Source organism: Manis javanica, chromosome 9, assembly GCF_040802235.1.
Source record: "Manis javanica isolate MJ-LG chromosome 9, MJ_LKY, whole genome shotgun sequence".
NCBI lineage: Eukaryota > Metazoa > Chordata > Mammalia > Pholidota > Manidae > Manis > Manis javanica.
Genome location: NC_133164.1, coordinates 86,910,557 through 86,925,535, shown reverse-complemented (window position 1 = coordinate 86,925,535; position 14,979 = coordinate 86,910,557). Strand labels below are relative to the sequence as shown.

At 46.9% G+C, this 14,979-nt stretch overlaps 1 protein-coding gene across 2 annotated transcripts in view; it reads right to left on the bottom strand.

Moving 5' to 3' along the window:
• COLEC12 (collectin subfamily member 12) overlaps window positions 1–14,979 on the bottom strand; it is a 209,531-nt gene that overhangs the window by 23,684 nt on the left and 170,868 nt on the right. For both annotated transcript variants that reach the window (XM_017671324.3, XM_073212870.1), the window contains 3 exons: window positions 8,171–8,659; window positions 7,099–7,235; window positions 5,791–5,900 (listed from right to left, as the gene is read on the bottom strand). In XM_017671324.3, the coding sequence (XP_017526813.1) occupies window positions 5,791–5,900; window positions 7,099–7,235; window positions 8,171–8,659 (736 nt within the window). The remainder of the gene's footprint in view (window positions 1–5,790; window positions 5,901–7,098; window positions 7,236–8,170; window positions 8,660–14,979) is intronic.

Sequence of the window (14,979 nt, the reverse complement as noted above, 5' to 3'; positions counted from 1 at the left end):
TGCCTGAGAAGACAAGTTGCCTTCTGGGGAAGGGCTGAAAAAACGGTTGCAGCGGGAGGCGCTTCCCGTAAACAATGACTCATTAGGCCACAGTCAGCCACAGCGTGTTCTACGTTATGAGGAGAGAGCCCTCATTGCTCTCCATCTTTGACAGTTAAGACTAGGAAACCTAGAGGGCAGTGGGGAAGACAGTTGAAATTTAAAGGGTGTGGAAACAGGGTAGAATTGACCCCACCCCACCGACCAAATGTGTATTTTCAGATTTTTTGAAAATGAGAGCCACCTCATTTAAATAACTGTAATGATAAAAAGCCAATTAAAATGAAACCATCAACTGATGAGAGTGAAAATGAGATGATATTTAGGGAGAGTTAGAAATAGTCATTCATTCACACATTCACTGAACAGATATCCACAGAGCACGTACTGTGTACCAGGGATCATGCTGGGTGATGGTGACGTAGCAGTGCAGATAACAGACAGCGTTCCAGCCCTCACAGAATTTAACATCAGAGCCAAGAAGCAACTGAACTAAAATCTCAGACTGCCACAGTGATGCCAGAGAGAGATAAAGCTGGAAGAAAAAACAGGTCACTTTCATGTGTGCTTTTTGTGTATTTCTGTCCACTTTGCAGAACCCCTCCAGAAATGTCAGCAGTGCCTGGGCAATTTGACCTTGTGGATATACATTGTATTCCTTTCTGCTAGTAATGTGAGGAGCTCTGATTTCTGTTTTGCTTACAGAATTTCAGATCTGTGATTTCCAAATGTATAATGATGAGACATTTGAATCTGTTATTTCTCACTTCACTGGGGAACTGTATAAATATGACTTATGGTAGAAGAGCTGCTTAATATTTTTCCCTTGCATTTCCTTGTCATTTTAAGTCAAGCATATAAAAGATAACATTAGCAAAAGGTAACAGCTTGGTAAGAAAGGATTTAATCATTATCACCCTTCTCCATTCCTTTTCCAGGTCATGGGGATTCTACATGAGCTCAAGTGCCCGAGGGCCTCCTTTGCGGTGGGAGGAGCAGCAGCTCTATGGTGGTGGTGGTCGGGTGGAGGTGGGCCCGTCTGGTGGGCTGTGGAGTAGCCTAAAGCCCGGCTGCAGGGACAATTTGACTTGGAGACTGAGCACCCAGAGTCCCAAGCATCTCTTTGGAAAATCTAAAATCACATGGCATGATTGTGGCAAATCCCCTCAGTCGGCAATCTTGTAATAGAACAGAACACGTCAGCTCAACAGAATGTATATATTTTGGAGAATTTCATCTTAAATAGTGTTGTCATCTCATTTACAGGTAGATTCTAGGAAGAAGAATGGTTGAATCCTGGGCTGAAAATCCCTGAATCCCATATTACAACACACATTGCAGAAGTGGCTGGGTACACACATGTGTACCCGGGCTGCAGACTCTGTACACCAGGAACCTTGGAAGCACTTGGACTCACTGTTCCAGTAAGCTGGAAACATGCTAGCATATCAGCTAGTGGGTGACATCCTCTCCCCAGGATTTTGGGTTTAAGAGGCAGAGCACAAACTCTCCGTCTTGGGCATAGCCCCTTCCAACCTCACAACTTACTATTTTCACACCGACTACAAGATTGACTGAAGCTTCATGGCCAAGAAACTTCTGCTGGTAAGAGCCCGGCCACAAAATAGGAAAATCTTAGTAGTGAGAAGCGTTTCTTTGTTGTGGAATTTTCTCTTGCTACACTATTTCTTTCCTGTAGCCTAAGTGGCCTACTGTCGCTCTGACAGAAACATGAGGCATAGACCAGAGTGAGTTATTAGTGAATTAGGCGATGCTGAAGGTCCCTTTCTGGTTCCCACCACCCTTTGGTGGTATGTTCTAAAAAAACTCAACATGTAATTTTACATGCAGCAGTCTGTGTGGACAGAAGGCAGCCCATGTTTTTATCTTTGCGTTGTAAACATGAAAGCTGTTAACTCATAACCTGACAGCATACTCCCACCAAATGACATCCAAGAAGTGGACAAGAGGAATAGGGGAGCTTCAGGTGTGTTTGGGAAGCCCCCAGGAACAAAGCACATCTCTGGTGATCTAAGGTGGACAACTGCAAGCAGGATGGACAGGAAAGTTCTTAAAAGGCTACCTTGTAGTTCTGCTCTGAGAAAGTGGACAGAGTCTGCGTCCCACTCGTGTCCATTTCCCCCATGCCACTAGGCAGCCTCCATTAACAGTGACAGCCCCTGCCAAATAATGTTCTTGTATTTATTCCATCAAGAGAAGAAAGATAACCTTTGACATGCGCCTGGTTTCACCAATATTGTCTCTCATCTGTTTTCTCATTTACTGGTTTGCTTGTTTTGTTTTTTGGATTCCACATAGAAGTGAAATAATCTGGTACTCATCTTACTCTGACTTATTTCAATTAGCATAATATCCTCTAATTCTATCTATGTTCTTGCAAATGGCAATATTTCATCCTTTTTTCTGGCTGAGTAGTATTCCCTATCATGTACCACATCTTCTTTATCCACTCATCTGTTGATAGGTACTTTGGTTGCTTTCATATCTTGGATATTGTAAATCATGTGGTAATAAACAGGGGTGTATATATCTTTTCAAATAAGAGATTTTGTTTTCAACTGGTAAATTTCTAGAAGTGGAATTACTGGACTGGTAATAATACTATAGGTACTGGTACGTGGACCCAGAGCATCTGGGAACCTGTTCTGGGCCACCATCCTGAGAACTGAAGAATATTTCTTATGCCTTCCTTTTCCCTAGTAGCTGTAAGATAAGGTAAATCTGTAAATTCAATGGGTCTATTAGAAATAAACCTTAGTTTAGGTCTTATGTGCCCTCAGTCTTTGGCATCCATGCCATGTTACCATTGTTTTTTGTCTGTTTATTTCAGCTTTTTTTTTTCAACCAAGCCTCAGTATAAAAAATGGAGTGGGAGGGGGCAAGGGGCAGAGGAGAGGACCTTTTATCCCTTGTCTGTTTCCTCTTCAGCAGTAACCACAAAAGCTTGAAACAATTTCAAATGGGTTGAGAGAGTGTGTGTGTGTGTGTGTGTGTGTGTGTGTGTGTGTTGTGTTTGGGAAAAAGGGTAAGAGGAAATCTGAGAGACTTGATTCTTCTGTAGCCTGGGTAAAGCATGGGGAAGCACACAAACATTTCTAAAGAAATCATTGATGGTGGCAGGGGAAAGGGGAACAGATGGGCCAGTGCTTAGGGGTCATAGAAGCAAGGAGGAGAATAAAATTGAGCCTGAATAGATGGGAGAAATATCTGGGGAGACTTATCCTGGTGGGAGACTCCCAAAAGCCTGTAGCCCAGTCCCCATGCTCAGGCCACGGCAGGGAGCATTCTCCTTGTCATCGCCTTCTGCTGTGAGGTCTGAGTGAAATACTGTACATAATCTCACCCAGAATACTGTAAAATATGTAAATGCTAGGGGGTGATATTCTGCAGTTACTGACTAGTATGAAAATAGTTTTGACTATAAAGGTAATAGTTAATAATACCAGTACTAGCAGGTGACATTTCTTGAGCACTTCCCACAGGCCCAGCACTGTATTAAATGCTTTATATATATTAACACTTAATTGTCACAATACTAATGAAGGTCCTTCTGGAATATTCATTTCTAGATGAGGACATTAACGTTCACATGACTGAGTGACCTGCACAAGGACAAGCAGCTTTTGGGCGCTGCGCCAAGGCCTGAAACCCAGTGCTATTTCCCTCATTGCACTCGCTCTTTTTCTAGTTTGTGCAGTGTTTATTATTACAGGTCACGTTAAATTGGCCTTTAGTTATTGAGGCCTTGTGACATGTCTGCCTAATTGATTCTTGCTTTTAAAATTTGATCCTGGGGAATTTTACATGTACATGGATTCCTGTGGGTGGAAAATGAGAAGCACAGTCTGTGCTGTGGCTGGGGCGCAAAAGCCAAAGCTCTCAGGAGGCTCCAGGGTGGCTGTGGCTGGATGCAGACTTCCAGAAAGGTGTCTGGTGATGTGATCCTTCTCAGGGCCCAGGTACCCACGCTGGTGTTCTCCTCCCAAATGAAATAATTCTTGCTGAAGCCCAGGGAAGATGAGAAAAGTCACCCCTTGGGAGAGCTGGAATAGACAGTCGTGTTCCAGCTCAATCCATTCCATACGGACCAATCTGGGTTTTTCTTGGAGGAAGGCTTAAGATTGAATTTCTCAGTGAGTCTAACCCAGACCTTTTTTGCATTTGTGGCTGTGAGAAAAGTGGAAGAGACTGATGTTTTTTTTAGCTTCCTCAGCTCCTTTAAAAAAGAGATCCTGGCACTCTTGACTTCCAAAAGCACAGATTTACCTTTTTCTTGAATAATCTCAGCCTCCCACCCTCACCTCAGACCCTCCCCTGCTAGTGTTTTAGATGTCAACTCTCACAGCTGCTTTGGGTCTCCTGAAGCACAGCTGCCATGCTGGGTGCTCTCCTCAGGCTGTCAGCCAAACTCCTGAGCAACAAGGTGTGGTGTGCCTTTCTCTCCCTGAGGACAGGTACAGAGGGAGCCACAGGACATCTGTTGGGCCAGCAGGCATACAGCCACTTGCCCTGGGGGCCTTGTGAGGCTCATCTTCATAGGTGACTTAAAGTTTTCAAATGTTCTATCTTGATGCTTGGTCACTCTTTAGTAAAGAAATAGTCTTATTTTGGTTTCTGCTAATATCCTCTAATCATGCTCTTCACATGGAGGATTTAAAAAGTAGAAAGTATTCTGTGTGTATACTCACAGGCACAGGCTCACACACACAAACATTTCTAAAACTGTCTGGCCCCTCCACACCTCTGACCCATACTCCTCGACGGTGATGGCTACAGGTCTGGTCTCAATACCTGTGATCCTGTCTTAGACCTGACACATCACTTTCTCCTCTCTGTGTGTTGTGGGTGCTGGGGTCTTGAAGCCATGATGCCCCCACGCCTGCTTGGGCATCTGCACAGCCTGCCCTCTCTCCAGCAAAGCAAAGGTTATTCAGAGGTGAGTTTTGATCAGTTTTGCTCCATTGGTACAGTGTGTTGCATATTTTCACATCCATTTAAAGCAAAGCAGGAGGAGGAAGAAGTCAAATTCAAGCTTGTACAATTCAGTCATCTTGAGACCTCTGGGTTGGGTTAGCGAGGAAGCTGATGTGATACCCCCATGGTAGGAGGAGGCCCCAGGAGCCCGAGAAGGTGCTGTAAAGTTCTCCCATTCTTTGTGCCTGTATAGACCTGTGGTCATCTTGGATTCAGAGGGACTCTTCAAACATTTAGGGGGAGATCATCCCACATACAGCTTTGTTCCTGGTACACCTGAACTTCTGATGTGTAGTAGTCATAAACTTGTAGTTCATAAACGCATTCTGGCCAGCAGCCCAACCAGAGTCTGGGGCACTGACAGTGTTACCTCGAAGGGAGCTCCCCGGCCCTCATCAGAAACTCGGCTGGGCTGAGCGCTGCTCATGCCTGGGGTGGTCTGGGCATCCTTATCCTTCATAGCAGCGTATAAAGAGAATGCCTTGGCCACAAGTACCACATGGTGAGTTTTATGAGTCTCTGATATTTTATTTTATCCATAGAAATGAAAAAAATTCACAAAAAGAAAAAAGAAAAAACCTATTTTATAGCATATTGATTCTCAACCATAATTTCCCTATGTGGCCCAAAAGCCTTAGTGTGAGGAGCATCTAGGATATAAGATCATTAAGGAAGAAACAGTACAGAGTCAGGTAATAGGTGAAAAACAGAATAGAGAGTGTCTGACTGCCAACCTGGAAGGTTCTGAGCACTCACTTATACTCTGGAGATGTCCCGTCCAGCCATTTCCATTCATTTTCTTGCTCCGAGTCCGTGAGGCCGATCCAGTGGCTATCTCTCCCTACGATCTGCCTTTTTATCCATTGCTGAAAAATAAACCAATGACAGTGTGTTGCTATTGCTTGGAGCAGATGTCTGGGGGACTTTCTTCCCCCAACATTTAGAAAAAAGGACATTTTAAAAGAGGATGAGAATCAGGACATGTAAACTCCATTTGTTGTTCTCTTTTCACTGAATGTGTTTTGTTTTGTACTTTTTTGAGCCTTTGACACTTTTTCCTATTAGAAGTTTTAAGTGATACTGAAGTGATGCTGTCCCTCTTCTAAATCACCCCGTTGACTCAGTGAATTCCATCAGGCTTCCTCCTTTTCTACCACCTGTCCCTCCCATGTGGCAGTAACAGTAACAGCAATGGCATTATTGAGCTCTCCCTCTGGACCAGGTCCAACGTCCAGTGTGTTGCACGCCAGATGTCCTTAAGCCTTTACAGAAACCTACATCACCAAGATAGTAAGTGGCTGAGCTGGGTTGGGTCCAGCTCTGTATTTTCTAAAGCCCAGGCCCCTGAACACATGCTCATTGCCAGTCAGTTATTGTGGGAAACATCTGTTTTCCGGGTTGTGTCTGCCAGGGACACTTAGGGAAGGGGAAAGAGGTCACTGGAGCAGTGTGGTACCAAAAAGAGGGCACTGGCATTGTTACTACTTCAGTCTCAGCTCTGCATTTACCTGTTGCTCCATGAATAAAGCAGTTAAGCCTTTCAGGACCTCAGTTTTGTTATCTGTAAAGTGGATTAATAATACCCCTTGGTTCTAGGGTTGTTGTGAGGTTAAAAGGCGAAAAGTACATGGCCCATGGGAGGGGCCCAGTGAGCAGTCACTGTCATTATCTTACGTGGGCTGCGCTCCCAGGGCCTCCACTCCTCCTGACCCTGCTGAGACCACTTCTGGTCCCTTGCACTCCACCCCACTGGTGCTCATGCCTCTCTCTCCACAGGTGTCTGGTGCCCAGGCCTCTCTTTGGCATCGTGGTTCTTTCAGCTGCTGGGAGGAGTCACACATCTTCAGGTGTGAAAAAGCAGCATCTCCAGGGGAAGCAAGAGGACATAATTCCCATGCCATGAAACCTCCTGTCATTGCATGAAGCCAAATCTCCCTCCTGCAGCCTTCTGTGTTTATGTAACTGAATTCTTGGTATCTGTGAATCCCCAGTAAGGAAGCAACTTCCAGATGTTAGCTATCCTTAAATTACAATTTTTCCCAACTAAGTATGCTGCAAACATACCTGTTCTTCTCTTGTGTTTATGAAAACGAGATGTGAGGATTTGTCCTCACAGAAAAGTTTTGCATCCTCAAAAATTTCTTTCTCAACCGAAAAATAGTAGCATTTGTCTGTGAAGTTCTTCCAGTGAGGTGGGCAGCCTGGGAATGCAAAGGTTTAAAATATTATTTTAAAACAAAACAGAACACAGAAAGCTCTGTGCCTTTCTTTAGCTCTGCGCCAGGGGGACAGCTAGGGCCCTGCTCCCCTGGCAGGCCGGGGCAGCCCCAGCACTATGGCCGAGCCCCTGACTCCCCTTCACGGATGTTCCAGGAGCGAAGACAAGCTGGCAGGTGGACTGCAGAGCACACAGCAGCCAGACCTATGTAACCTGGACACTGTCTACGCGGGGTCTTTGCTCCTCTGCATCTGGATTAGTCTTTACAATGAGAGAAATAACAGAACCAACAACACAGGCACAGCTGCTCAACGTCAGTCTGGAATCATGTGAAACCTGTAAACAGTGGACGAGAGACCCAGAACCAGAGCTGGGCTCACCGAACAGGAACGATGGCCTGACTCATGCTGAAGGAAACCCAGTGGAATCAGGTGTGGGTCAGAGGAGAGGAAAACAGGGCTGGCGGCTCACCAAACATTGAGGGTTTTGCCAAAGGTTGAATTATCAAAGGACTAGAAGCACCACAACGCCTTCCCCAAAAGAAATACAGTCTGGGCTTCAGTAATGGAGTGTTCCATCTGCACATTACTGAGGGACACCCATCCCCAGGGGAAGGGCATAACATAAGGACAGGACATGTCGAGGGTGGCCAGCCTCGGACTTTCATGAAGGAAATGTTTGTCCCTGAGGGCCCCACTCAGCTAAACAAACAAATGTCAGAGAGTCTGACCGTGTTTAGAGAACCACATGCCTCGGTGGCGCCACCTAGAGTGTGAGAGCAGCCTGGTGCCTTCACGGCCAAGTTAAATGGGGCAACGGGGTGCATGGGGCTGCGTGCATGGGGCTGCATGCTGGGGCAGGCCTGGCTGTGAGCATGCCCACCACCCCTGTCCCCGGGATGAAGCAGCCCACACTTACCATTGGCCTCTGGTGCTGACGTTGGCTCATTCTGCAGGGCCAGGGGCATCGCTGCCCCTGATGGGCCTGGGGGACCTGGGGGGCCTTTGGGGCCTGGCATGCCTGGTACCCCAGGCAAGCCTGGTAGTCCCCGCGGTCCAGGCACCCCGGGCTCCCCCACAGTGCCTTGCAGTCCCTGGAAGCCAGGAGGGCCCTGGGGGCCAGGGAGTCCATCCTTGCCTGGCGGGCCTGGGGCGCCTGGGTCCCCACTGGGACCCTGAGGGCCGGGCTTCCCCGGGGACCCTCGGGAGCCTTTGGGGCCCTGCAAGCCTTTGGAGCCTTTGCCGCCGCGCTCTCCAGGGGGGCCTGCTGGCCCAGTAGGGCCCCTCTCTCCGGCGGGGCCAGGAGGGCCAGGCTCCCCCTTTTCTCCTTTCTGTCCTTTGTTGCCAGTGGGACCAGGGGGTCCCTGCTGTCCTCTGTCACCTTTTGGACCCCTGGGGCCAGGAGGACCTAAAACATAAAAAGATGTGAAATGGAATAAACATAAATTCCATTGTGAGTGATAGGGAGGAATTTATCTTACAAAGTCTCTAATTTAAAAAAACCTAGATGCACAAAATGTATACATTAAGGAGCACTTCTTGTTTTACCATACCATTCCTTGGTGATTTGTTTTTTACACAAAAAAATTTCTTAGTAAGCTTACCCTCCCGCTCCAAGCATTTAGAATATATCTTAAGGACACACAATTTCTTAGCACCCATTGATGTTTTAGGGCAGGGACATCGTGCTGACCCTGTAGCACGTGACTCACACCACCAACTTGTGTTCTCTTAGTCGTCTGGGGCTGTTCTGTCACCAGCGGAAAAGCAGTGCAGATTGGGACTGGGGTTCCCTCCTACTTATTTCCGCTTTTTTTCATTAATCTGACGAGTATTCATTAGTGACCTGGTATATGACAAGCCCCGTGTCAGGTGTGGTGAGATGAAGGCTTGGATCGGACACGGAAGGGCCTGAGTGTTGTGAGCACTGCCCCGTTACTGCCCTCGCTCTGAAGCCCTGGCCTCTTCCTCTCTGTTGCCTCCCACCTGGCACTCCTGTCCCCTCCACGGGCACTGTGGGGACATGGCTGTCCTTAGGGCTGGTGGGGGGTCAGTATCGCTTTTTCGAGTTTGTTAGCCTAATAGTCACACAGGGAAGGTGGACTAGAGAAGGTGGACCATGTAACTGACAGGGGAGGAAAAACGGACATAATTTTTCCTCTAAAGGAGGAAAAGGGCATTTCTCCCTTGAAAAGATGGTGGTGGGGAGGAGTAGGGAGGAAGAACGAAGGAGGCAGTAGCTGCTTATCCCTTTTCACCCCATAAAGCAGCTCATTTCACCCAGGGATAAGTTCTCAGGGGTGACAGATACACCACAACCAGTATTTGTCATCTGAGTCACAGTTTTTGAGGTACTTTCACATATATACGTCACCTGACCTTCATCTGCGACATATTATTCCCACTGCACATTTGAGGACACGTAGGGCCGGAGATGCCAAGCCCTCTATTCCACGTCGGCTACCAGGACAGACGTGGTCAGGAGAATAAGACATGGATGACCTCAGTTGTGTCATGAAGGCTGGGATTGCAGTTCGCCTTGAAAGGAATGTGTCTCGGAGGACACTGTTCTCAAATATTCCATTCCCCAGAATCTAGAGCTTCTGAGATCTTACTCTTCCACAGGAGCAAGTAAAAGAGTCCCTCACTCACTCTGGCTGTGGAAGCAGAAAGCCTTTCAGGCTGGATGGGCACAGGTGCTGGGGAGACCAAGGGCAGCGGGCAGGCCTCCACCCTGCCTGCTTTATCCCCATGCCTCCCCTGTCCTTGCCCTGTGGCTGGTCAGGACAGTAGTGTGAAGCAGCCCTTCCACCTCAGGGGGACCACTCTGCCTTGCCTGGATGGGTGTCCATTGTACCCCGACACTATCCATGCCCCCAGCTCCAGTCCACCCATCTCTGCTCTCTGTCAGCAAGAACCTGGACCCTGGATTCAGCTTCCCTTATTTAAGACTACCCATAATGTCAGCCATGGATTTCCTGGCAGGACCCACCACTGAGCTGGAAGAGTTCATGTCAATGGCCGGGACTAGCTTTGGTGCGTTCCTTCTCTGGTGATCTCCATATGTGCCAGACTAGCCGACTTAGAGATGAAGCGCCCTCTCCGGACCCCAACTTCTTGACTTCTGCCACCAGCTCTCATTGGCTCTTCCCCATCATCGGCCCTCCTGGGTCCTCGTTTCCATCGCACAGCCAGGTAGTGTATCTTCTCTGGGATGTCCTGCCGGTACCTCCAACCTGGCATGTCTACAACTGACCCGCCTTCCCTTTGCTGCATGTCCTCTGTCCATCACCCCTGTGCCGTTACACCACCCCAGCCACCTCTTCCTTCCCATTACTCACTGTGACCCTTGTGTGGGTGTTCTGTCTCTCCCTCCCTCCCTCTATCCCCTTTTAGTAGATATTGAGATATTTATAGTAACCTCTTAAAGCCTCTTCTTAGTCCTCTCCATTCAGTCCACTGCATCTTTCCCACATTTGTCTTCCTTAAGCACAACTTTGATCTCCACTTGCTCCAGAACATTCAAGCCCCTATTTGATCATCTGTGTCAAGGCTTTCATGACCTGGTCTCGCACATGTTTATTCCACTCTCGTCTGTACTTTGACATGTCTTCTTTAGAATTTCCTCTGCCCAGAGCCATCTGGAAAATTCCCATTCACCCACCATATAATCCTTCCAGGTCACTCCAGATGGAAGTTTTCCCTTCTTCTCTAATCTTTTAGTCCTTGCTTGTTCTTTCAGGATGCCTCCCCATCTAGCAGCTAGCAGCATCTGGCACAGTCATTATTCAGTGAGTGTTACCAAATCAGTGCACATCACAGGCCTTAAAAGGTCCAGCATGCTGATGCCAACACTTTGAGCCCTAGGAGAGACCAGAGGGGAGGATTTTTGGGGAATGGTGACCTGTCTGGTGTGCCTCACCTTATCCTTATCTGGTAGAGCCCCCTCAATCTATGCCTCAGCAGCCTGGCTGCCACTGTGGAAGGACCATGGTGAGACTTCTCTTTCCTGACTCTGCTCACATTTAAGCATTGTGGCCTCATCTGCAACATGAGCTTCTTTTTGGTGGAAGCACATTAAACAGCCGAGACTATGTAGTAAAGATAGGGAAGATAGATTTTTCTGCCTGATTATCTCCTTTAAAAATGTATCTTAGTGGTTGAGAACTAGCGTCCTAGAGATTAATAGTAGGGAAGGCAGTGTGTGCATTCCCCCAAAATGGATAGAGCATTATGGTGGTACAATACTGACAATAGGCTAAAACAAAACAAATGTGAACTTTTTTTGGAAAAACAAGGTTATTCTGGAATAAAAATAGAAGTATCTTTTCTTCTCAGCTATGTTTTATTTTCTGTGTTTAAGCCTTTAGAAATATAACTAATGAAGATCTGCTAGGAAATTCAAGTGCTTTTGAAATTCTTTATCCTTATTCTCCTTACAAATTGTGCAAATAATCAGTGCTTCTCAATCACTCACATCTGGAGTTGACTATACTCACAAGTTACGGGAAGTGAGTTCACCCACACTCAAGAAATAGTGACCAGTCTGGAGCTTTCCTCTCTGATCGGACAGACTGATGCTGCAGGGAGTTCTGTTTCTGCCAGAATACCTTCCTCTGCTTTCTGACAATCCCAAAGACACATAACTCTCTCGTCCTCTTCTGACATGAATCTGAGACCTCCTCTCCCTGGGATAACTTTTCAGTAGTCTCATTCCTTTCTGGGTTTGGGTGGCTTATGGTGTCCAGCTATTTCCCTCTGAACTGGAAATGTTTCCTGAATGTTCTTACTCACTCCACATAGAAGCTGTGGCTTAAGAACGGCATCAAACGTAGATGCCATGGTCAGCGCAAAATACCAGTAGATGCTAATGTCTAGATCTTGTGAAAAAAGGGAAGAGATATTGGGAGAATATGCAAAATTTTGTCTTTGATAAAAGTCTAAAATCCTACTTGTGATGTAGTCCCTAGCTGGACTGGCATAAAAACTGAATTTTTCATATGAAGTGCTACATCCATTACAAATAGGTTATCTCTCTCTTAATAAGATACAGTTGAATATTGATGGCTGTGGATAAACACCTGCAAATACACTGTTACGGATGTGTCTTCATCGACAGCTGCCCAGCCTCAGGAAAACCATCACGAGCTACAGCAGGAAGCTGGCACCCTGCCTTCAGGTGCTGGGCTGAGTGAAAATGTACCCTGTGTTTCCCATACATAAGGGGATTCATTCATATACTCTGCTCACTGAGACAGCACTTTGCTCATAAAGACCTAGACATTTGCTGTTATTTGTTTTTAAAAATGACTGAGAAAAAACCTACAAGTGTTTTAAAAGTCAGCACTGGATTCCCATAGGAAGTTCATTATCAACACCAGAGGTATAGCTTCCTCTAGGACCTGGGGTCTGGGTCGCCTGCAAGCATCTGGATGAGCCCAGCCTTTTAGGTCTTACTTAAATCTTTTATTAGGCAGCTGTTAAAGTGAAAATGAAATTAAATATAAACTTCTCTTAGTGCCTCAACACTGAAAATACTGAGATAAATGACATGGGAGTGTTTATGAGCTTGTGCAGTGACAACTTGAGTTCAGAGCCGAGAAAACGGCAGGCAGTGTTGCCTGTGGGCAGGGAGGCTTATGCGACGGCCCACGCAGAAGCAAGTTTGAGATCTGCTTTCCAGGCCGAGCAGCGGCTCCTTGGCTCAGGATTCTGAAATGCCAGCACACCCACGCTCCTGGTGGAGCCCATTGCAAGCTCCAGAAATGCCCAAGTGTGACCTAGATCAGAACTTGGAGCAAAACCTCCTCCCCGTGTGCCCATGCTCCAGAGCTGGGAGCCCTGAATGCCTGACTCCTCTGCATCAACAGGTCAAAGTGGGCAGAAGACCCAAATCACTGTGCCATGTGTGCGCCAGCAACCGAATGGCAGGCCTGCCCAAGGGCTCAGCCCTGCGTCCTGCCCCTGAGGTCTGTTTCCAATTTGTTTTCTAACAAAACAGAAAGTAGAGAAACCACCTAATTCATACTGCCGTCCAAAATCTTAGAGACTCAATTTTAGAACCACTAGTGGTAAGGTTGGAAGACAGAGAAAAACAGTAATATAATCTGACACATTTTTCTTCTCATTTAAAAATCTCCTTTGCATGCCATTAAACACTTACTAAACACCTACAATATGAAAAAGTCATTCTGCCTCACTGAGGTGAAAGGGAACGCAACAAATTAAAGGGAAACCTAACAGGTTATCTGGCAATCGTTTCTGAAGAATAATTTGATTCTTGCCCTCATGTTTAAGACAGGCTTCTGGAAAGCCATGGTAGCGCCTGTTCACAAAGATGGTATATTTAAACCATCATTTCTCACCAACTGGCCTGTCTGCTTCTATGCCTGAGAACACCTGCTCTCAAGAATCCCTAGACAAGCAGTCTTGTGTGGGGAAGTGTATTGCCCAGGGGGTGTGTTCAGTGAGAGAAATTAAGGCCTCCGGCCTGACCCACTCTGCTTTGTCTCATCCTTTCAGCCTTCCTATGTATCTTATCTTGCAGGGTCCAGTTCAAATGTCTATCCTTTACCGAAGCCTCACTGACTGCATTCCTGAAAGTAAACTCTCCTGCATTTTAACCTCCCCCAACCCATCGTCAGTGCTCTTATGTCCTCACAGAGCAGTGATGTGGCATTTGGAAGCATAGGTGTGGGAGCCTGAGACCCGAGTGCAGAGTGCTGTCTGCATTTACTAGCTGCCTGACCTTGGACAATTATTCAGGCTCTCTGTGCCTCAGTTCCCTCCCCCACAAATGGGGGATGCTGGTAACTCCTACCTTGAAGAGAGGTAACAATGACAGCAGACAGTTTTTATCCAAGTGTGCAGCAGGTAACCAATGTGGATTACCAAATGAATGAAAGCTAGCTGTCCACAGCACTTGAGTCTGATTCCTCTCCTGTGCTGGCCGCCAGGAAGCCAGCAGTAAGTTCTTTTGGACCAAAATCAAGCTTAACCCAGCCTTGCAATTTTATTCCTTGCTCACATGAGGCTGTTGTTCTCCACTGTGAGGTACTGGCAGGTGCTACAGTGCATGGGAAATCTTGATAGAACTGAGCTCACCCTTTGGTATGAATATTAGGTAGCCCTCTGCTAGGCACTGCACTACACGCTTTATTTACATTATCTCATTAAATTCTCTGACTCTAAAAGGTAGACACAGACAAGGAAACTGAGGCAGAGAAAGGCTGAGGGGCCTAGTACTCGTATCCACATCTGTGGATCCCAGAGTTCTTGTCCAGGGAAGGGCAGGGATGACCTTGAGTCCACCTCTAAGACTCCTCCTGCATGGGGAGACCTGCTTCTTTCATCTGCACTGCTATCATCCCATTTCACGCCACCGCCTCTTGCTGGACCCCTGCCTCTGCAATTGCTTCCATGGGGCCCCCAACACCCAGAAAGACTTTTTAGAAATGTAAACCAGGTCAAGTCACCACTTGCTTAAACCTTCCCCTCACACTTAGAATGAAACCCCAACCCCCTGTGCTCACAGATCTCCCTTTCGCAGGGGCAGCAAGGGACAGGGAAGGTGTGTGTGCACTTTTAGTGATTATTGATGGTGTTGGTAGCATGGGCTTTGACCCAGACAGCCTGGGCTCAGATTCTGTTTAGGTCCTTACCATTTGTGCAGATCTGAGCAAGTTCATTACACCTTTCAGCCTGAGTTTCTTCATCTATCAATCTTGT